At 50.4% G+C, this 20,880-nt stretch overlaps 1 protein-coding gene across 1 annotated transcript in view; it reads left to right on the top strand.

The window, feature by feature from the left end:
- Nucleotides 1-20,880, top strand: part of DYNC1H1 (dynein cytoplasmic 1 heavy chain 1) — a 60,972-nt gene that overhangs the window by 5,304 nt on the left and 34,788 nt on the right. The window contains exons 2-16 of the mRNA XM_086362887.1: nt 2,481-2,568; nt 4,528-4,701; nt 4,935-5,190; nt 5,567-5,753; nt 7,241-7,512; nt 7,604-7,831; nt 10,940-12,016; nt 12,689-12,868; nt 14,369-14,518; nt 16,308-16,454; nt 17,776-17,916; nt 18,267-18,443; nt 18,533-18,643; nt 18,726-18,845; nt 19,331-19,570. Of these exons, the coding sequence (XP_086219013.1) occupies nt 2,481-2,568; nt 4,528-4,701; nt 4,935-5,190; nt 5,567-5,753; nt 7,241-7,512; nt 7,604-7,831; nt 10,940-12,016; nt 12,689-12,868; nt 14,369-14,518; nt 16,308-16,454; nt 17,776-17,916; nt 18,267-18,443; nt 18,533-18,643; nt 18,726-18,845; nt 19,331-19,570 (3,548 nt within the window). The remainder of the gene's footprint in view (nt 1-2,480; nt 2,569-4,527; nt 4,702-4,934; nt 5,191-5,566; nt 5,754-7,240; nt 7,513-7,603; nt 7,832-10,939; nt 12,017-12,688; nt 12,869-14,368; nt 14,519-16,307; nt 16,455-17,775; nt 17,917-18,266; nt 18,444-18,532; nt 18,644-18,725; nt 18,846-19,330; nt 19,571-20,880) is intronic.

Below are 20,880 nucleotides of genomic sequence, written 5' to 3'. Positions count from 1 at the left end.
GTAGCATCATTAGGAAACTGGCTCAGACTTTACGGAAAGAGGTATATTGCCTGGAAAACACGCAGCCTGTGTGTGTCTGTGTCTCTAATACTGCAGGGTGGATAGTCTCTGTTAGGAGTCAACTAGTAAGTATCTTTCTCTCCTCCAAACAATTTTTTTTAAATGTTTCTGCAGAAGGAAAATTACTGTTCTTTGGAATACGTAATAATTTATGAAGAGGCAGGAAAGTTTAAATTGTTTGGCTGCTTACAAAACAAGGTCCTGAGTTCTCCATAATGGGACTCAGACCCACTCAGGCTTCATGTGGTCCTTGTGTTTATGGGGAACAGGGTTAAAAAGCCTAATTCAAAATGTAGTCTTCAGCTGATTACTGACGACTTCCAGCAATTACTGTCATCAGAGGCAGTTTTGCAGAGCCGAGGAAGACACCTTGCACACCCTTGTCTGAGGGTGATGTCATGGGGCGTGCCTCCTGCTGCAGTGCAGTGTGATTCCAGGGTGGGCTGGGCGGGCCCTGCACAGCGTCCTGAGAAGGAGACAGAGGCCGAGGCGGCAGTGACTCATCGCCTGGCCGCCTGCCCACCTCCTTTAACCCCGTTCGCAACGTGCGGGCAACGTGGTTAGATGCTGAGTCCAGTCAGCATGCTTGAGTTCATTTATATAGAGGATGATGTTTTGTCCGGGAGGAAGAAATTATTCAAAGTTATTACTGTATTTTTTAATTATGTCAGTAATTTCCTTTGGTAATTATTTTCTGTTTATTGTTGGAGTGTTATTTTAAGGACATCTATTTTATGTAACTCAAAGAAGAACATTACTGAAAGTTCCAAAAATTGAGGGAAAAAATACTTCATAGTCCCACCACCCTGACAGCTGCTTTAGTTTGGGAGTATTTCCTTATATTCTTTGTGCTCGCATTTTACAGACTGCAGTTACGTATTTGGTTGATTTCAGGCAGTATGATTTATCTGTTGGTATGTCCACATTTTAGTAGTTAGAAAACTTGATTGGTTTGGGTTTTTTGTTTTTTGTTTTTTTTGGGTAGTTGGTTGGTAATGTTTCAGAAACAGCTAGGAAGTCCCTGGCACGCTAGAATGTTCTGCCGCTCACTTCTCTTCTCCTTCCTGAAGATATACCAAAAACAACATTTTGGAAGAGTTATTGTCGTCCTGATTAACATACCAATATTTTCTGTGCTTTTAGTGTGAATTTTGTATTTGTCTCATCTTAAAGCCAGAGATGCAAACAGCTTTTGCTCATAGTTGTCAGCATTTGTAGAAACCTTGCAGACCACCTGGTTCGGTGCCCAGCCCCTTTCTGGTGCTGCTTTTACACTTTACACATCCGAAGCTGAGGGGAGAAGAGTGACTTTCCCAAGATCAGTCAGTCAAGTCTGCTGCCTTTGCTATCACACCATGACTTGGAAGTAACGGCAGATCCCATGTACCTAGTTAGAGTAATCCTTCTGTATTTATTCTTCCTAATGTAGTTATCCCGCGTAGTATGTCATCGCAGAGATGATTTAACGAGCGGGTGTCTGCATTTAGTCAGTCAGTGCTGGGTCTAGAGGTTTGGATTACTTCCCCTTTTTATAATTTTTTATATATTTTTCAACTTTGACTTTTAACTCTCTAGAAATTGTATTCACATTCATCTTGAGTTATCGTAGTTTTACATTCCAGTAAGCTTTTTAAAATTCCTGCTGCATTCATAGGTTGACCGCAGAGCAGGCTCTCAAAGTGCTGTACGGGCCGAGGGGAGGCCGGGCGAACGCCCCCTTGTGACCCTGGGGGCGTTTCTTGGCAGCAGTTTTCTTGATGGAGGGAGGAGGGCAAGCTGTTGACCTGTGAGGACCCCAGGTTTGGAATCGCTTCTGCATCGTCCCTTGTTCCTTTCTAGTCACGTGTCTGAAGGCAGTTTACTTACGTACTTTGCTTGGAACCTACGGATAACAGTCGTCATGCCACCCCCGCAGGGTTGTCGTGAGGGTTAAGTGTGTGATACACGACGTAATGCCTGTCACATAGAGGGTGCCGAGTAGACAGCCTAGCAGAATACCCTGGGGTGGGGAGGTGGGGGGTGGCCTGCGTGTCAGGAGCTCCCGGGATGGGGTGGGGGGAACCTGGCCTTGGTGCGCGGACACCGCTGGCACCGCCTGAGGCCAGGCCCGCTCCAGGCATCGGCGCAGTCAGCCCTTCAACTGCCCAGGCATGCCAGCGCACCCCGGTTTACAGACGAGGAGGCAGAGAGGCCGGGAAGTTAAGCACCTTGCCCGGGATCACGCTGCAAATAAGCGCCTGGACCCGTCGGCACTCAGGAAAAAATGGTGGAAGGGAAAATCAGGGCGAGCCACGTCACACGGGGTGTAAGTGCCAGGTTGGGGATGGGGTGAGGCTCATCAGGCTCTGAGCAGTTGATAAATTCAATTAAAAATTGAAATATTGACTTGAATTTAATAGAACGTCTATTATGATTTGCAGAGGATGTTGGTGACGAAGGAGAAGAAGAAAAAGAATTTATTTCCTATAACATCAACATAGACATTCACTACGGAGTTAAGTCCAATAGGTGAGTAGTATAAATATACCATTATTTTGGACTATAAAACTTGTGAGAATTAAATGTAAATCCTAATCAAGTCAGAGTTACCAAGAAACACTCGAAAGATTTCTGCTCTTAAATTCAGTTTCTTGTCTTCGATTTTATCTACTCAAATTAAGAGGATTTCCAAGTCAGTATTAAAGTATTTTAATTGCCATGTCAGGGCATTAGCCCTTGAGCCACAGTGTATTAATACTTAACATGTCTAATAATGCTCTGAGATTATATCTGAGTTTTCATTATTATAAATAAGTAGTGCACATTCATAGGTACAGGTCTGATTCTTGATAGGATAAATCCCTAAAGGTAGCACTACTAGTTCAGATACAGTATTAGCGTCTTTAACACACGTTACCAGATTTCCCACCTTTTAAAAAGATTGTGCCAATTTTTATTCTAGTAGACTTAATTGAAATTCAGTTATGTAAATGTGTATTTTGCATTGGCTTTTTAAAACTTTTTAGTTTGAATAATTTCAAGCTTACCAGAGTTCCCTGGACAGCATACGGCACCTCCCAGATATCGGTTAGCCTTTCCCACGTCTGCATTGTCATTTTTCTCCAGAGCCATCTGAGAGTGAGTTATCGACAGGCTGCCCCTTTGTCCCTAAACATTCTGCAGCCATTTCCTAAGAACAGCCGCATCGTTGCTCACAGCCCCAGTACAGTTTTCAAATTGCCGAAGTTTTAGAACAGTTTACTCTAGGCACAGTGCGTGCTCGTATGTCCTCAAAACTGCCCCTTGCAGTATTTCTCCCACGATCCAGAATCCAGCTCCATGTCTTTGATGACACTGGTGTCTTTGCTGAGCACAGACCAGTAGTTTGATGGGGTGCCCTTGCCCTGGACCTGTCTGTTGCTTTTCCATGGTTACATTCAAGTTGTACGTTTTTGGCAGGAATACTGTTGTGACTATGTTCCTTCTCAGCGTGTCACAGCAGGAGCTTCATTGACTTTTTAGAATAATAGGAAGTATTGTGTCTAAAGGCCATATACATAATGTGAGAACTGGAAAACTCAGATATTGCTTCCCTTGAAGCTGTTGGTTTCACCTTTGAGCACCTGTAACACAGGTGCTCACACCTGTGCTTACACCTGTAGCACAATATAACAGCGGTGGGTGTGCAAAGGAATAAAGCATAACTCCTGTTCCCAAGAGGTTCACGGTCTTTGGGGAGGAAGAGTGGCAGATACACAACTAGCTATATTACTTGGCAGAATCTTAGAGGTGCAGAATACCGTGAAACCTGGGAGACTGCCTCTGCTTAGGAAAGGTCCCATAGAAGAAGTGATACTGGAGTTGGGTTTTGAAGGTTAACTTGGAACTTCAGCAGTTGAATAGATTTCTTAAGCGACTGCAGAAAAACACATGCTGTTAGAGAACGGGTCATGTGGTTCACAGGGTGTCTCAAGTCGGGTATGGGGTGCATGGCAGGAGAGGAGACCAGAGGAGTTGGTCTAGGCCTGGTGTAAGGGCCTGGAGTGTTCCCTCATCACTTTAACCTGCAGGTGACTTCTGTTGCGGTCAAGCTGACATGTGATTCAATATCATAAATGAATGGGACAGATTATAATGAGATCACATTTAAGTTCTTCACGGCTTGTAGCTTGCAGTTGCTAGGGAGGTTAGTTTTTGTGAGGACAAGATTATGAACTCAACCTCCATATGAGACAAGTTAACTTGGCCTGGTTTCATGGTCACGTGTTATAACCTTAACCTTGATTCCATTGTTGTCACATAGAGAATAAAGAAAACGAAGCAGCGTATTTCACTATTAGAAAAGCAACAATTTATTCTTAATATGATTTTAAAATTAAAACATTCAAATGGATTTTTAATTTGCGTGCCCCACAAAGAAGTCTGTCATCATTAAGACTGATGAGGATGAGACTATTTGTTCTAATGTTTTCTTTTCCTTTCTTTCAGCTTGGCGTTCATTAAACGAACTCCAGTGATTGATGCAGACAAGCCAGTGTCTTCCCAGCTCCGAGTCCTCACGCTCAGTGAAGACTCGCCATATGAAACCTTGCACTCTTTCATCAGCAATGCAGTGGCTCCTTTCTTTAAGTCCTATATCAGGGAGTCTGGCAAGGCCGACAGGTAAAAACCAGTTTTCCTTCGTTAGTTTGAATGTCATGTTTTCCTTAATGTTCGTAACACGCCATGGAGAGAATGATGCAGTGTTCAGAAATTGGGAGGGTAAAGCCAGTAAACCTGGAGGATGTGAATCTGTTGCATTAACGTATAGCGTTGATATTTGACAGACCTGAAATAATGGAATCCCTTTGGAGACGATAGCACGCCAAAATTTGAGATGTGTTTTGTCTTTTAAGGGACGGTGATAAAATGGCTCCTTCGGTTGAGAAAAAGATTGCCGAGCTTGAAATGGGACTCCTGCACCTGCAGCAGAATATTGAAATTCCAGAGATCAGCCTGCCCATTCACCCGATTATTACAAACGTTGCAAAACAGTGTTACGAGCGTGGAGAAAAGCCGAAAGTTACAGACTTTGGAGATAAGGTCGAAGACCCGACCTTCCTCAATCAGTTACAATCTGGAGTTAACCGCTGGATCCGAGAAATCCAAAAGGTAAGAGCATGGTATTGAAAGTATCATGTAAAATGCTTTACTCTTTAATGTCTGTGAGAAAACCGGTACGAATTCTTGTCAAGGAGGTGAATTCTGTGATGCCCATTGGCTCTCCCTCCCGTTGGTCCTGGGAGTGCTCGGTGGAGGACTGCATGGAGCGGTCAGGGTACCGTGTGACATGGTTAAGTACTGCCCGTGAGACAGCCTTAATCTCAGCTGTCTCAGTCCTTTGGTTCCAAACTAAACCACCTTTTATACAAGGAAGGAAATCTACTTGAAATATTGGCCTTAAATTTTAATGCGCATATTCAGTTAATGATATTTTTCTACCTTTGCTTAAATGCTGAGTACTCTTGAATGTTACTTTGTATTTAAGGTGACCAAACTTGATCGAGATCCAGCCTCAGGAACTGCCTTACAGGAAATCAGTTTTTGGCTAAACTTGGAACGTGCGTTATACCGCATCCAGGAGAAACGAGAGAGCCCCGAAGTTCTCCTGACTCTGGACATCTTGAAACATGGCAAGCGATTCCATGCCACCGTCAGCTTTGACACTGACACAGGTAAAGACTAGAGCTTGGAGCCAAGAGGCGGATGCCAGTGAGCTCTCAGCCTGGGTTTGTGCTGAAAAGGAACAGATGCACCGTCTCTCCTGACTGCTTATGCCTTTGCATCTTACCTCGTCTTTCCCCAGCTCCAGGTGATGGAAATGATCTTCCCACCTACCTCCCTTTCCCTTTAGGGCTTTCGAGAACAGGAGCCAGGTTCTAGGCCTGAGTATAGGGAGCCCTCGGGGCCCCCCTCCTGTTTCTTAGTTGCTTGGTTCCCTGAACAGACTGTGCTTCTTTCAGTGTAAAGTTAAGCGTGCCTTTGACGGTCCAGGCAGGAGCGTGGTTTACGTTAAGCAGAAGTTCTTTGCCCACAGGGCTGCGGAAGGAGGGCTGGTCAGTACTTTCTCTTCTGCTATTTACCTGCCCCTCCTTGCATTCTCCGCCCTCTTCCCTGTTCTGAACCATTGTCAAGATGAAAGTGGTCTCTGAATGGGTAGCAGGGAGGGTGACGTTGGATGAGCAAGTGCCGGGCGTGCAGATGTGGAGTGCCGGCCGTGGCCAGACCGTGCTCTTCACCAGAGACACATTAGAACCAGTTATCGGGACAGAAGTCGTCATGTTCTTTTCCTTCTCCTCCAGAAAGGTTGTGGTGCCCGCATTTTAAATGTTAGAGGAAACCTTTTCAGTTCCTGTGACCACATTTTGTATACTCACTAAGATATGGACATTCACTAGTGCCGAAATGTGTACCTTGAATTTTTTTTAATGCCTCTGAAACCTTTCTTTCTTTCCTAATAGATTTCTTTTTTTAAAATCTTATGCCAGAGAAAGTTTAAAATAAAAGATCAAGACCCAGGTTTTTCTGTGATCCATGTCTAATACACTCCCCCTAACTTGAGCCCTGTGTATAAAATCTAAATTTCAGTGTTCTTAATGCTGATAAAATTCAAGTTTTACAAAACTAACGTAGTATTACTAAAATGCTTTGATAGTCTAGAAAGCAGACAAAGATGACATGTCTGGACTGCCGCTCACAGCCTGTGGAGTACGCGTGAATACTGACTGACGCGTACGGTACAGTCGGTGTACAGTCGGTGTACAGTCAGTGTACAGCATACTGGCTGACACTCTTCAGAAGCAAAACTGAGAGCGCACCGGGATCACCTGTTAATAACATTGTTTTTTCAAACAGCACAATTTCTGTGTTTACTAAATCTTTTGCAGCATCAAAATCTTCCATTTTGAGGATGTATTCTAGTTTACCTGACTAGTATTGGGTTCGCCAAAAAGTTCATTTGGCTTTTTCCATAAGATCTTATGGAACAAACTTTTTGGCCAATATTTAAACCTAGAAGGAATACTGTTTTACTTTTTTTAAAAAAATTGAGGTGTAATTGACATATAACAGTGTATACTATAGTTGTCTGGCTTCATGTGAAAGCTATGAGACTGTGGACGCTTGATGTGAACACTATGTAACGGTTTCTCTGTTAATCTAGGTCTGAAACAGGCTTTGGAAACGGTGAACGACTATAATCCTCTGATGAAAGACTTTCCTCTGAATGACCTGCTGTCTGCTACTGAGCTGGACAAAATACGGCAGGCACTTGTTGCAATTTTCACCCATTTGAGAAAGATCCGAAACACAAAATATCCCATTCAGAGGGCACTGCGCTTGGTGGAGGCGATTTCGAGAGACTTGAGTTCTCAGTTACTCAAAGTGCTGGGCACTAGAAAGCTGATGCATGTTGCCTACGAAGAATTTGAAAAAGTAAGTTGTAATATCTCAGGAAGCCAGCTTTAGGGCATTTCAATGAAAACGTGCTTTAATAATAAGCTTCCCCTCTTAAATTATATCCCAGGTTATGGTCGCGTGCTTTGAAGTTTTTCAGACTTGGGATGATGAATACGAGAAACTCCAGGTATTGCTGAGAGACATTGTCAAAAGGAAAAGGGAAGAAAACCTCAAGATGGTGTGGCGGATCAACCCTGCTCACAGAAAGCTTCAGGCTCGCCTTGACCAGATGAGAAAGTTCAGACGCCAGCACGAGCAGCTGAGAGCGGTCATCGTCAGGGTCCTGAGGCCACAGGTGTGGCTCACGGTCTGAAAATTCGTGCCTGCATTGCTTGAATGACTCTCTCTCTTTTTTTTTTACAGTCAGCTACCTGTGTCTCTTTCACACTGTGAAGTGCTTCTCTAGCTCCTTTTTCATCTGTCACTGTCATCTTGAAGATCTAGTGATTCTGAATCATAGTGTTTGAGTTCAAATCTTTAACATTCTCCATCCATTCATTCCCATCCCCAAACTGCATGGACCCTAGAGCCAAACCTCATGGGTTTACATCCTAATTCAGCTGTTGAACTAGCCGTGTGACTGGGCTCACTGTTTTACTCTTTTCCTCAGACTCCTTATCTGTAAAATGTGGATAATAATTGCGTTTGGCTCAGATTTATTGGAACAATTAAATGACTCCTTTTCTTTCTTCATGCTTTTTTTTTTCTCTTCTCAGTTCACCACTTTTCTGAGCACTGCTTTTCTCACTTTAAACAATCCAATCCAGAAGTAGCGGGTGGATTGATACGTGTGTAGGTAGACGAATTGGTAAACGGATAGATACACGCGATAAAGCCAGTGGCCAATGTTAATTGGTTGGTGTTAACCATAGGCTCTCGGTGGGGTCTTCCGTGTATGTGTTTAGGATTCTCTGAGAATTCTGCAGTGTTAGTTGGGATGGGCGGTCCGGTCTAGGAGCCTTGCTGTCTCGGTCGTTCTCTGAGGAGGAGCGCCTGCCGCCCAGGGTGGACCGGGGTGGAGCGGGTCCGTAGTGAGTGCTTGGTGCCTTCTCAGCTAGTCAGTCCCCATCCACGTGGACACGTGTGCGTGTGTTGGTTTTACATGTTAACCCTTTACTGTGTCCGTGAGAGCCTTGAAGCTGGGACTCAGCCCTCCGTTCCCTGTCCTTCTCAGCTATCACTGTGTTAAAGCATCATTGTCTGCTTTCCATTTGTAAACCATGTGGTGTCTGCACTGCCTTTTTGTTCATAAAGTGTGTAATGAACTCGTGTGCAGGCGTGCATTCTCAGGATGGTCTTATTGGAGGATTGTTCACATTTAATGTAGTTATTGATAAGTTTGGATTCAGAGCTGCTGTTTGCTAGACTTAACAGCTATATTTCTTTGCATTTTCTTTTTTAGTGTTTGCTCTAGGGATTACTATAGGTCTCTAATTTATCACGATATATACAATACTGACTGAACCTCATAATCAATATAAATCTGTTTCCTCCTGCTTGTCATGTTTACAGAAGAGAAATAATGCTATTCTTACAATGCATCTGTATCCAATATATTATTATTATGTGGTATTACTGTTACATATATTATAAACCCAGAACTACAGTGTTACAAGTTAAGCAGTCACATATATCTTAGAAAAATCAGCAGGTGAAAAGAAAAATAATGACATAATCTTTTCCATTTGTCCCCGATTTACATCTTCCAGTTCTCTGCATTTCTTTCTGCGGACTAAGTTACCTCTGCCGTCTTCTCTCTGTAGCCTGAAGAAATTCTTTGCCATTTCTTGTCCCATAGGTTTGCTGGCAGCACTCTCACATTTGAAGGATAGTTTCACTGGTTATAGAATTGTTGGTTGACAGCAAGTTGTAAATCTGTCCAGACTTTTCATTCTTGCAGGGCTCCCAAGGGCTCCTGTGTGTGTCTAATTTACTACGTTGGCCCTTGTCAGACTGTCTTTTCCAGAACTCCCCCTTTATTTGTTTTCTGAATTGTAGGTGCTAGGTCTTCGTTGCTGCGTGGGCTTTTCTCTAGTTGTGGTGAGTGGGGGCGACTCCCTGTGGCCGCGTGTGGGCATCTCGTCGCGGTGGCTTTCCTTGTTGCGGAGCACAGGCTCTGGGGTGCCCGGGCTTCAGCAGTTGCCGCTCCCGGGATCTAGAGTGCTGGCTCTGTGGTGCGATGCACAGGCTTGGTGGCTCCGCAGCATGTGGGGTCTTCCTGGAGCAGCGCAGGCAGATTCTTACCCCCTCAGACGCCAGGGAAGTCCCCAGAATCCCTGCTGTAAGCTGCTCTTGTGCTCCCACCTGCAGAGCTGCGAGTCTTCCTGCCTGGGGTGGGAGCGCCCCAGGCCGTAGGCTCCCCGCCCTCAACTGAGGTCGGCACACCTCAAAGTGTCAGCTGCATTCCGTTGCTGTCCATTGTCCTGAAATGGCTGTTTAATAATTCTGTCCAGTTTTTGCTCCTATAATGTCCTTGCCAGGAGTTCTCAGGATGTTTTTAAATATATAAAATAAAAGGCAGAGGTTTACAAGGAAACATTTGTCCATAGTTCTGAAATTGTGATCTATGGACAGTCATCTGTGTGCTTCTCCGTGAACATGTAAAAGAGCAAGACAGGCCTGCTAGCAGGATTTTGAAGTAGTGAACATAAACAAGCTCTCAGGACTACAGTACAGCTGTCGTGTGACCTGGAAGAATTTATTGATGGCAGAGGGCGCTGGGGACAGCTGTAACTGTTGCCTACATCATGACTGAAGAAAATGCTAAATTTAATTAGGCTTAGTGAAAATGATTTTCTCCAAACAAATTCACAGACTGTCTGAACTTCATGGGAGGCGTCTGTGGACCCCAGATCACGCCCCCTGCCTGGCGGTGTAATTCTGCGAGAGTGGGCCTGAGCTGTGCCCGGGGGTCTGCTGCGTCCCGAGGTGCTGGGCCTGTGTGCTCTGCTGTCTGTCCAGGAGCATTCAGGGGACTGAACGGACCCTCTCAGTTACTGTCATGCTTGACCTGTCCCTCTGCTGCAGTGTGGACCCTGGGCTGTAATCTAAAGTTTTAGAAATAAAAATGAGAAGTGTACTGGGTACTGGCTTTGTATGAACCATTCCTGTGAAGTCCTGAGCTTTCCAGTGCAGTTTGAGGGAAGAACCCCAAACCCAGGTCTCAACACATTTTTTTTTTTTAGCTTCTTTGGCCACAAAACTACATTGCCTGAAGGTCTTTACAGCAGAGTTAAAACGTACAGTATCGTGTCTTACACGGTCTTGACTTGTGGTTGTAAAATGTTTGACTAAACGTTAGGCTTACATGGTGGACTGGTCATCTTGTGTGGTGTGTGCTACTCAACGAGATAAAAGTTTTCCCCTTGGCAGACCTGTTTTCTTCCAAACCCTCTCCTCCCAGGTCACAGCAGTTGCACAGCAGAACCAAGGAGAGGTGCCTGAGCCCCAGGACATGAAAGTGGCTGAGGTTCTCTTCGACGCTGCCGACGCGAATGCCATAGAGGAGGTCAACCTGGCTTATGAGAACGTCAAGGAAGTGGACGGGCTGGATGTCTCCAAGGAGGGCACAGAGGCCTGGGAGGCCGCAATGAAGAGATACGATGAGAGGATCGACAGGGTGGAGACCCGGATCACCGCGCGCCTGCGAGACCAGCTTGGCACCGCCAAGAACGCCAACGAGATGTTCCGGATCTTCTCCAGGTTCAACGCGCTGTTCGTCCGGCCTCACATTCGCGGGGCCATCCGCGAGTACCAGACGCAGCTGATCCAGCGTGTGAAGGACGACATCGAGTCTCTTCACGACAAGTTCAAAGTCCAATACCCGCAGAGCCAGGCGTGTAAGATGAGCCACGTGCGCGACCTGCCGCCCGTGTCCGGCTCCATCATCTGGGCCAAGCAGATCGACCGGCAGCTGACGGCCTACATGAAGCGCGTGGAGGATGTGCTGGGCAAGGGCTGGGAGAACCACGTGGAGGGCCAGAAGCTGAAGCAGGACGGGGACAGCTTCCGCATGAAGCTCAACACGCAGGAGATATTCGACGACTGGGCCCGCAAGGTGCAGCAGCGCAACCTGGGCGTGTCGGGCCGCATCTTCACCATCGAGAGCACGCGCGTCCGGGGCCGCGCCGGCAGCGTCCTCAAGCTGAAGGTCAACTTCCTCCCCGAGATCATCACCCTCTCCAAAGAAGTACGAAACCTCAAGTGGCTCGGCTTCCGCGTCCCGCTGGCGATCGTGAACAAGGCTCACCAAGCGAACCAGCTGTACCCCTTTGCCATCTCGCTGATCGAGAGCGTGCGGACCTATGAGCGCACGTGTGAGAAGGTGGAGGAGCGGAGCACCATCTCCCTGCTGGTGGCGGGCCTGAAGAAGGAGGTGCAGGCACTGATCGCCGAGGGCATCGCCTTGGTGTGGGAGTCCTACAAGCTCGACCCCTACGTGCAGCGCTTGGCGGAGACGGTCTTCAACTTCCAGGAAAAGGTGCATGCCGCTTCCATCTTCCCCATCCCAGAGGGTGGCCAGTCGGTTAGCAGTTAGCTCTCCACAGAGGTCGCCCGTGGTCCCAACAGCTCAGGGCCATGTCTGCTGAGCGGGAGAAGGAGGCCTTCCCCTCACCGGGCTGTTGGATGGTGTGGGGCCTTTAGGGAGGCCGTTCAGTGACAGTCCCCGTTGCTAGGGAGCCAGGGAAGAGATGAAGGGCACGAGAGCGTTGTCACTGATAAAGCTGCGTGGACAGCGGGCTGGTGGTCGGCCTGCCCCAGACCTGGCCTTCCTCCCCAAAACCCCCACCTGGCTGTGCCGCGGTCAGCTCCTGGCCCTGCTCCTGCCTCTGCAGGCAGCGCAGAGTCCACTGGTCTGGTGTGTGGCTGGCTCCTGGAGAGGGAAGGTGCAGAGCAGTGTGCCTTGATGTCCTGTTCCCGCATGTGCGGGCAGAGGGCGCCTTCCCTGGAGCGGGAGCGGGGAGGCGCCGGTGTGCATACCTTTCCCCTCCCTCCTCGGAGACAGGTGGGGTGTGGCGTCAGGCTAGCACGCAGGGTTAGTGCTCTGAGGAAGAACTTCTCTGTCTCAGACGTTTATTAATTGAGAAGAATATACATGACATAAAGGCATGGAGTAAGCTGGTGATTTAACGCAAACTGTGCCTTCCTTTAGGTGGACGATCTGCTGATTATCGAGGAGAAGATAGACCTGGAAGTCCGCTCCCTGGAGACGTGCATGTACGACCACAAGACTTTCTCCGAGATCCTGAACAGAGTGCAGAAGGCTGTGGACGACCTCAACCTGCACTCCTACTCCAACCTGCCCATCTGGGTCAGCAAGCTGGACATGGAGGTGAGCTGGTGCCGGCTGCACCTAGCGTTGTCTGCCATCTTTGGGGGTGGCCCCGGTCCACAAGTCTGTTAGGTCAGGCCTGAAAAGCTCGTTTCTGTGGCAGTTATCACTGACCGTGACCACCAGTTCTTTCCAGAAACCCCCTGCAGCTGACAGTAGCTGAACTGCCGTGCTGGCTGCAGCCGCCCTCCTCCTGCGCCGGAAGCAGGGAGCTCCGGGGGAGGGGAGGAGTGCTGTCTGCTTTCTGGGAGTGTGACAAGCTCCTGCAGCCCGTCTCTGCTCTGCTGATTGACGTGGTTCTCCCTAGCCCTCCTCTCCTGGCAGCCTTCTCTGGCCACCCTGTCTCCCTCCACCACCCCCCCAGCATCCACGTACCTCTTGTTCCTGGTTTAGAGGATCTTGGCTCACCCTTGTGGGGTGGGTGTTGGGAGCATACTTAGCACCCCGTGTGGCTTTCTCGTCAGCGGGTGTCAGAGCAGCCGTGAAGTCTCCAGAAGCAGGGAGGGTGTTTTATGGCAGAGGTCACTCAGTGGACAGGTGGTCGTGGGTCAGTTCTGAAGTTCTGTGTGGGTCACAGGTTTTCCCCTCTGAAGTGGATGAGTAAAATGCAGCAGTTCCTCCAACGGGCCCTGAACAGAGCTAACGTTCAGAAGCCCCAGTCTTCTGAATCGAGTGCGAGTCCCAGGTTTTCTCAGGCCGCCCCCACAGTGTTCCCAGGATGGTTGAGTGACTCACAACGAGGAGGGGGACTCTAAGCAAGATGCGCAGACACCCTAGTCCTTGGAAATCTCACAGATCAGAGATTTCTGACTTCCTTCTTCACTTGTTGAAAGAAAATGGTCACCGTTTGGTGACTGATGTTGACTAGGTTTACTGTGATGATCATATTACAAGTAGGTATACATATTGAATCCTTATGTTGTACATCCAAAACTAATGTTATAGTCAGTTACTGAAGGCAGGAGAAGGGGTGGTAGAGAATGAGATGGTTAGGTAGCATCACTGACTCAATGGACACGAGTTTGAGCAAAGTCCAGGAGATAGTGAGGGACAGGGAAGCCTGGTGTGCTGCAGTCCATGGGGTCACAAAGAGTCAGACATGATTTAGCAACTGAACAGCAACAATAACAAAATCAATTGTGCCTCGATTTAAAAAAGAAAAATGACTTCATCTCCAAACTCCAGTTTCCTGGTTTTGTACCTGAGGCTGGTGTTTGTGCATTTCCTGTCGCACTGAACACATTTCAAGGCCTTCGCCACGCCTGCGCGGCGATGCTGGTCTGCTTGTCGCTTGTGAGCGGGAGTCCGCAGGCGGAGAGCATAGCCAGCCTAGTCGTCCGTGAGCGGGGGCTGGAGGGTGAGGACGTGAGGTTGAGGAGCTGCGGGTGGAGGCTTGGGGTCAGGAACGATTCGTCCTGGGCCGGAAACAGCGGTGTTCTGTCAGTACGCTCTGCGAGCTAACTGGGAGAAACATTGTTCTTGGGACATGTTTCTCTGTAGATTGAAAGGATACTGGGCGTCCGGCTGCAAGCTGGCCTGAGAGCTTGGACGCAGGTGCTCCTTGGACAAGCGGAGGATAAAGCAGAGGTTGACATGGATACAGATGCCCCTCAAGTTAGTCACAAGCCTGGAGGAGAGCCAAAGATCAAGGTGAGTATCTCGCAGGGCAGCCGGTTCCACAGTAAATAAAGCGCGAGTGAAAAAGCCACTGCGGTGGGCAGACCCAGGCCCGGTCAGCGTCCTGGGGTGACGTGAGATGAGGAAGAGGCTCTTCACCCCGAGCTCCTCCCCCCACCATCCACCAGGGCAGCAGCAGGCAGACCCGGGGGGAGGGCCGTTCTGCAGAGAGCACCCCAAGTGCCAAGGCATAAGAGAAAAGTGGGAAAAGCCGAGTGTCGCAGAGTGGAAGGGATTGAGGGGCTGTGGGCCGCCGACTGTGAAGTGGTGTCCTGTGAGACCCGGGGAAGTCTGACTGGAGTCCGTGGGGTCACGGAGCCCCCATGACTGAGCCACTGAACAATGGACCGGCACTCACGTCTTTGTTTTGGTAATGACACCATTCGAGAGGAGGCCGGAGAGGGTGCATACCTTTCCTCTTCATGCCTGCCTTAGAATTCTGCTCTATGTCAAAAACAGTTTCAGAAACACTTGGGGGTTAATTTTTTCATCTATTTGGCTGTGTCGGGGCTTGGTTGCGGGGCGTGGGGTCTCCCTTTCGGTGCAGGCTCGGCAGTTGTGCTCATGGCTGAGTTATTTGTGGGGTCTTAGTTCCCCCACCACGGAGCGAACCCACATCCTCTGCATTGGAAGGTAGATCCCTAACCACTGGACCACCGGGGAAGTCCCAGCTTTTTTTTTTTTTTTTTTTCTTTAATGGAAAATAACATTTAGAAATCTACACTGGGGGAAAATTTCTGTTCTCCTAGGATATACGTAGGAATTAATTTGAAGAACTGGATATAATGGTCTGCTGCAAGCAGAAGTTCAGACTGTGACCCTAAAATGTCAGTTTTAATAAAAATCTGAGTAGAATTCTCACGGAAGGATGCAGCAGTGTACTGCGGAGCACGCTGGACAGCAGCCCTCATCTCCACGCGACTGTTCCCCGTCGTGGGAAGGAGGGCTCTGCTGGGGCTGGCAGGCTCTCCAGAAAGTTCTCTTTAAACTCTGCCCGTAACACAGGTGCTAGTTATAAACGTGTCCACCTTACACTGATGGCATTGAGCCGTGCATTCGTTCTGTGTGGTCTACAGTGTTTGTGTTCTCTTCACCAGTGAACGTCTCCAGATCAGAAGCCTGATAGAAGTGGGCGACTAGAAGCTTTGATCTGAGAGAAACAATTGGCTTTTTTTTTTTTTCTTACCAGACTTCACGTTTTCTTTTAATACTTGAAATGTTTTCACTTTTGAATACTACAGATATTCATCCCCAGAGCATACTTTTTAAAAGAAATTACCGAGATGCAGAAAAGCAAGTGAGGTGTCTGAGTTGATCAGACGTGTTAGTAAAGACTGAGCTGGAGTTCTGAAAGTAGCCCACAGCACTGGCGGGTGGCGCAGGCTGCTCCCAGCCCGTGAACCTACACCAGCCAAGTCGGCCTGTGTCTCTGCTTTCTCAGGCCACAAGGTCCTCACGTCCCGAGATCATCACAGACATCAGATCCCATGGCGCTTCACTGAGCGCCTGTTGTGTGTCTGACAGCCAGGCACTGGGTGCCCAGGAGGAGCCCATGCGCAGCTGCCCTCTGACCCCCTCCAGGCCCTTGGGGGAGGGCTGCAGACCAAACATGAGCTCACAGAAGGCTGGATCTGTTAGTAACTTAATAGACTTTGTGGTTCACACGGAACTAATGTAATGATTCAGGGAGAGAAAATGGTATATTTCAAAGCCCTTGAACTGAAATAGACTGCTGAGTCAAAACGACACCTTTGCTTTCCAGAACGTCGTTCATGAGCTGAGGATCACCAACCAGGTCATCTATTTGAACCCGCCCATCGAGGAGTGCAGGTACAAGCTGTACCAGGAGATGTTCGCCTGGAAGATGGTGGTGCTGTCTCTCCCCCGGATCCAGAGCCAGCGGTACCAGGTGAGTGCCTGCGAGGAAGCCCCAGACCTCAGCTCAGCACTCTTGTCAGCTCAGCGCTCTGGCGGAACGCTGGAGGGGCGCGGTGTGACCCGACACTTGCCCTGTAGTTACTGCTCCACACAGTCTCAGGTGTATCTCTTTTCTTAGCTGTGCACGTAGCTCCATTCTCCCTCCTCCCTCCTCTGGGGCCTGGTCTTCGCTCCCGGCTTCCCCAGCTCTCCCTGCACCTTGCCGGCCCGTCCACATCACTGATCACTGGTTCCTGTGTGTTCTGTGCCTGCCCACCCCCCGTCCTCCGTGTCCCGTCTGGCCATAAGTACCAGCCGTGTGCTGTTTCCATCTTCAGAATTTACCCTGGTCTGTTTCTTGTGATGTCCAGTGCTGCAGTCGTGCATGGTACATCTCACCCCCCTCGGCCTAGTTAAGCCCCCTCCTCACTGGTCTCTGTCTGCTCTTGCCCCTCTAAAAGCTGCCATCAGCGCAGCAGCCCAGATTACCTCTTAGGTGTGTGTTGACCCCGACGCTGCTGTTTGGGGGGCCTGGTAACGGCTTCCCGTCTCGCCCACCACGGGGCCTGCGGGCCTCCGACACGTGCCGCTCTGCCGCCTGCCTCTCCACCCCGGCTCTGCTGCAGCCCGCCGGGCCTGCCCGTCCTCACACGGGCCGGATGGACACTGGCCCCCAGGGCCTCTGCCCTTGCTCATCCCCTGCCCCCAGCTCTGCCAGGGGTCACCTCCTCAGTTGAGGCCTCCTGCGCCTCTCCGTGTAAAATACGTCCTGCCCCTGCATTCCTTCCCACCCCCGTTTCTCCAGAGCCCTGCTCGCCATCTGACGGCCTGTGTCTTTTGCTTTTCCCTTGGTTGTCTTCCCCTCCCCCACAGAACATAAGTCTGTGCCAGCAGAGGTCTTTGTCTGCTCATAATACCTGCAGCAGTGCCTGGCCTGTGACCGACCCACAGGTTGTGGACCCCGAGTGACTGTGTGCACGCTGGTGTTCACACTTGGTGGTGGTGCCTCACTCGCTGAGGTGACACCCTCAGTCCCGCCCCCTGAGATGAGAGGCTCGGGTCTCGTGGGACCCACTCTGGACACCCTGCTCCCCGCTCGAGGCACGCCTGCTCAAACAGGGACGCCACACCTTCTGGCTTGTGGTTGACGCGCCTTTCCTTGGTTTGATGAGTTAGGTTACCTGTGACCGGGATGAGTGAGCGTTATCCCTTAGGTACCATTTCTTTCCATTTACTTCAATGCCGTGAAAGGCAGCTGAGGTTCACATTTCTGTACGCACTCCCTGCTTTCATTTCCGCTTTTGTTCGGTTAGGTGGGCGTCCACTATGAACTGACGGAAGAGGAGAAGTTCTACCGGAATGCTCTGACACGGATGCCAGATGGCCCCGTGGCCCTGGAGGAGTCCTACTCTGCAGTCATGGGCATCGTCACCGAGGTCGAGCAGTACGTCAAGGTGAGGCACGCCTCTCGCTCTGGTGCATATGTGATCTGTCCTAGACGCAAGTGTGAGCTTGAATGAATGTGGAGCTAAGTCTTGACTAAACGTAATGCGATTTATGAGGTGATCTTTGCCATTTTAAAGCAAGGAGTGAACAGTGGAATGGACCTTCTGGGATGTTAATCATTTTGGAGAGGAGAAAACTTTATTCTTTTTTGGTTGGGAAGCTGAGCATTGGAAATGAGAGTTTATTCCTAACAGGGATGAAGGAACACAAACCTTTTTAGCAGAATATGACCGCACGTATTAACATTTCACAAAACGAGACATCGAGCTGCCATGGGTGGCTGTGTTCTCGTTTGCAGGTCTGGCTTCAGTATCAGTGCTTGTGGGACATGCAAGCTGAGAACATCTATAACCGACTCGGGGAAGACCTCAGCAAGTGGCAGGCTCTGCTGGTCCAGATAAGGAAGGCCCGGGGGACCTTCGACAATGCAGAGACCAAGAAAGAGTTTGGGCCGGTGGTCATAGATTACGGCAAGGTGAGCCCAGCCGACTGCCTAGAAGGCGCGCTGTGAGGGCAGCGTCTGACCACAGGGAAGCTGCAGTGTGAACACTCCTCCCCCCACAGGTCCAGTCGAAGGTGAACCTGAAGTACGACTCCTGGCACAAGGAGGTGCTCAGCAAATTTGGGCAGATGCTCGGCTCCAACATGACGGAGTTCCACTCCCAGATCTCCAAGGTGAGAAGGCGGGATCCCGGCAGGGCGGCAAGCCCGCCGGCCGCCTCGGCTCCCCGATCGACGCCATGCTCTCTGCCCACAGTCCCGCCAGGAGCTGGAGCAGCACTCGGTGGACACGGCCAGCACCTCTGACGCAGTGACCTTCATCACCTACGTGCAGTCCCTGAAACGGAAGATCAAGCAGTTTGAGAAGCAAGTCGAGGTGAGCTCTGTCCCTCGCTGTGTCTTGGGGGTCCCCGGGGTGTCTCTGTCTTACCCCCTGGCGTCCTTGTAAAGGTGGACGCCAGTGTTCCAGACGGCTGCATTTTAAAAAGCTCTGCAGGTGATCTTCAGGCACTTCAAGGTTTGAGAACGACAGGTTCTTATTTTTTGAAATCTTTTACTTTAGTTGTTGATCTTCAAGTCCTCAAAGTTGAATTTCCTTCTCATAGTTTGGACCTAGGGTGTGAAGCCCAGTTCCAGGGCGCTCAGGCCCTGCTCGGGGCCGCCTGAGTGTGGCCAGGGCAGTCCCGGGGCTGGCCCAGCGGGCCCCTCAGCGGCCTGCTGCCCTGGGGCACAGCGCTGTGGGGAGGGGAGGTTCCTGGAGGAGAGCAGGTGTGTCCTGTACCCACGGGTGTCTTCTTGGAGTCTGACCATAGCTCTTGTTACTCCTAGAAGAAAAAGCCCGTTTGTTTGTTCCCCCTCCAGCTCTACCGCAATGGCCAGCGGCTGCTGGAGAAGCAGAGGTTCCAGTTCCCGCCGTCCTGGCTCTACATCGACAACATCGAGGGGGAGTGGGGGGCCTTCAACGACATCATGAGGCGGAAGGACTCTGCCATCCAACAGCAGGTGGCCAACCTACAGATGAAGATCGTGCAGGAGGACCGGGCTGTGGAGAGCCGCACCACCGACCTGCTGACCGACTGGGAGAAGACCAAGCCCGTCACGGTGAGCCCCAACGCAGCCCCGCGCTCTCCCCGCACCAGCAGCGTCCTCTGTGTCCCCGCTTTCAGAGTGAGGCGCCCTGCCGCGGCTGAGCTTTCCAGGGTGAAGGCACTGCCCTCCTGTAATTAAGGGAGCCGTCCTTGCAGAGAGTGGCTGTGAAACCGTGAAAGCCCGCTCAGATAGACCTCTTTTCAGCCAGACCCCTCGCGACAGTCATTTAAGGCAGGGAATGCTTCTACAGCCTAGCGTTTCTCCGCTCGTAAGTTACCCTATTAGCTGTACTCGGGAGTTAGACTTGTCCCTCTTGTGGACTCAGGCCAGGCGTCCCCCGGCGCCACTGCCTGGCCTGTGCCCTGGGGCCGTCCTGGGCTGTGCCACTGCCATTGCAGTGGTTAAGGCTCTCTGTGCCCAGAGACTGCTGCAGCCAGGCCGCCGCGTTCACTCCAGTTTGTACTGAGCACCAGCCGTGTTCTGGGTAGCAGGAACACAGAGGTGACCAAAAAGGAGCCTGACCCCAGCGGGACACGTTCCCGCAGGAGACAGGGTGAGAAGGGAACCGGAAGGACACGCACTTCAAGGCAGATGGAGACTCGAGCTGGGGGAGGGTGTTGGGGCCTCACTGCTCTGCGGGGAGTCTGGCGTGTGGAGACCGCTGGGGGCAGGCAGGCATGCCGAGGGGCATGCAGACAGGCAGGACGGGGCTCAGCCATGTAGGTCCCGGCCCGCCTGGTTTTCGGGGTGGGATTCACTCGGAGGCACACGTGTGCACCCCGCAGGAGAAGGTGTGAGTGTATCCTAGATGCTGGTCTGGTTTTGTGGGCGGGGCTGTGGCTCTCCACGAGAGACCTGGGGACCGCCCCCCACGCCCCCGCCCCCGGCCCCAGCACACACTCACGTCTGCTGGGTCGGCCTCCGTCCTGCCCTCAGCTGGTCTGTGCTGCTGCCCTGAGGTCCCGCTTTGTGTCTGGTTGGGCCACGGGGCCCCGGGGTGAAGCAGGCTGTGCCTCACTGATGGCAGAACTGCCAGGTCATGCGGGGGAGTGAGGGCTGATCAGTAAGTAGGCAAGAGTGCAGCTTCTCAGGGTGGGCGTCTCATCATCTCACCTCGCTGGTGATGTTTTAGTTAGAACTCTCTTTGAGGGAGTTCCCTGGGGGTCCAGTGGTTAGGACTCAGTGCTCTCACTTCTGAGGGCCCGGGTTCACCCCCTGGTCAGGGAATTGAGGCCCCACAGGACACAGCGTGGCAAAAAAGAAAACAAAACTCGAATCGGTACTCGGTGTAGTCGTTCTCAAAGATTATTAAGACACCTGTG

This window comes from Bos grunniens, chromosome 21 (assembly GCF_055505025.1).
Source record: "Bos grunniens cultivar Pamir isolate PY7600 chromosome 21, Bosgru_T2T1.0, whole genome shotgun sequence".
Taxonomy (NCBI): domain Eukaryota; kingdom Metazoa; phylum Chordata; class Mammalia; order Artiodactyla; family Bovidae; genus Bos; species Bos grunniens.
Note: the sequence above shows the minus strand (reverse complement) of the source record. Positions and strands in the feature narration are given on the sequence as shown.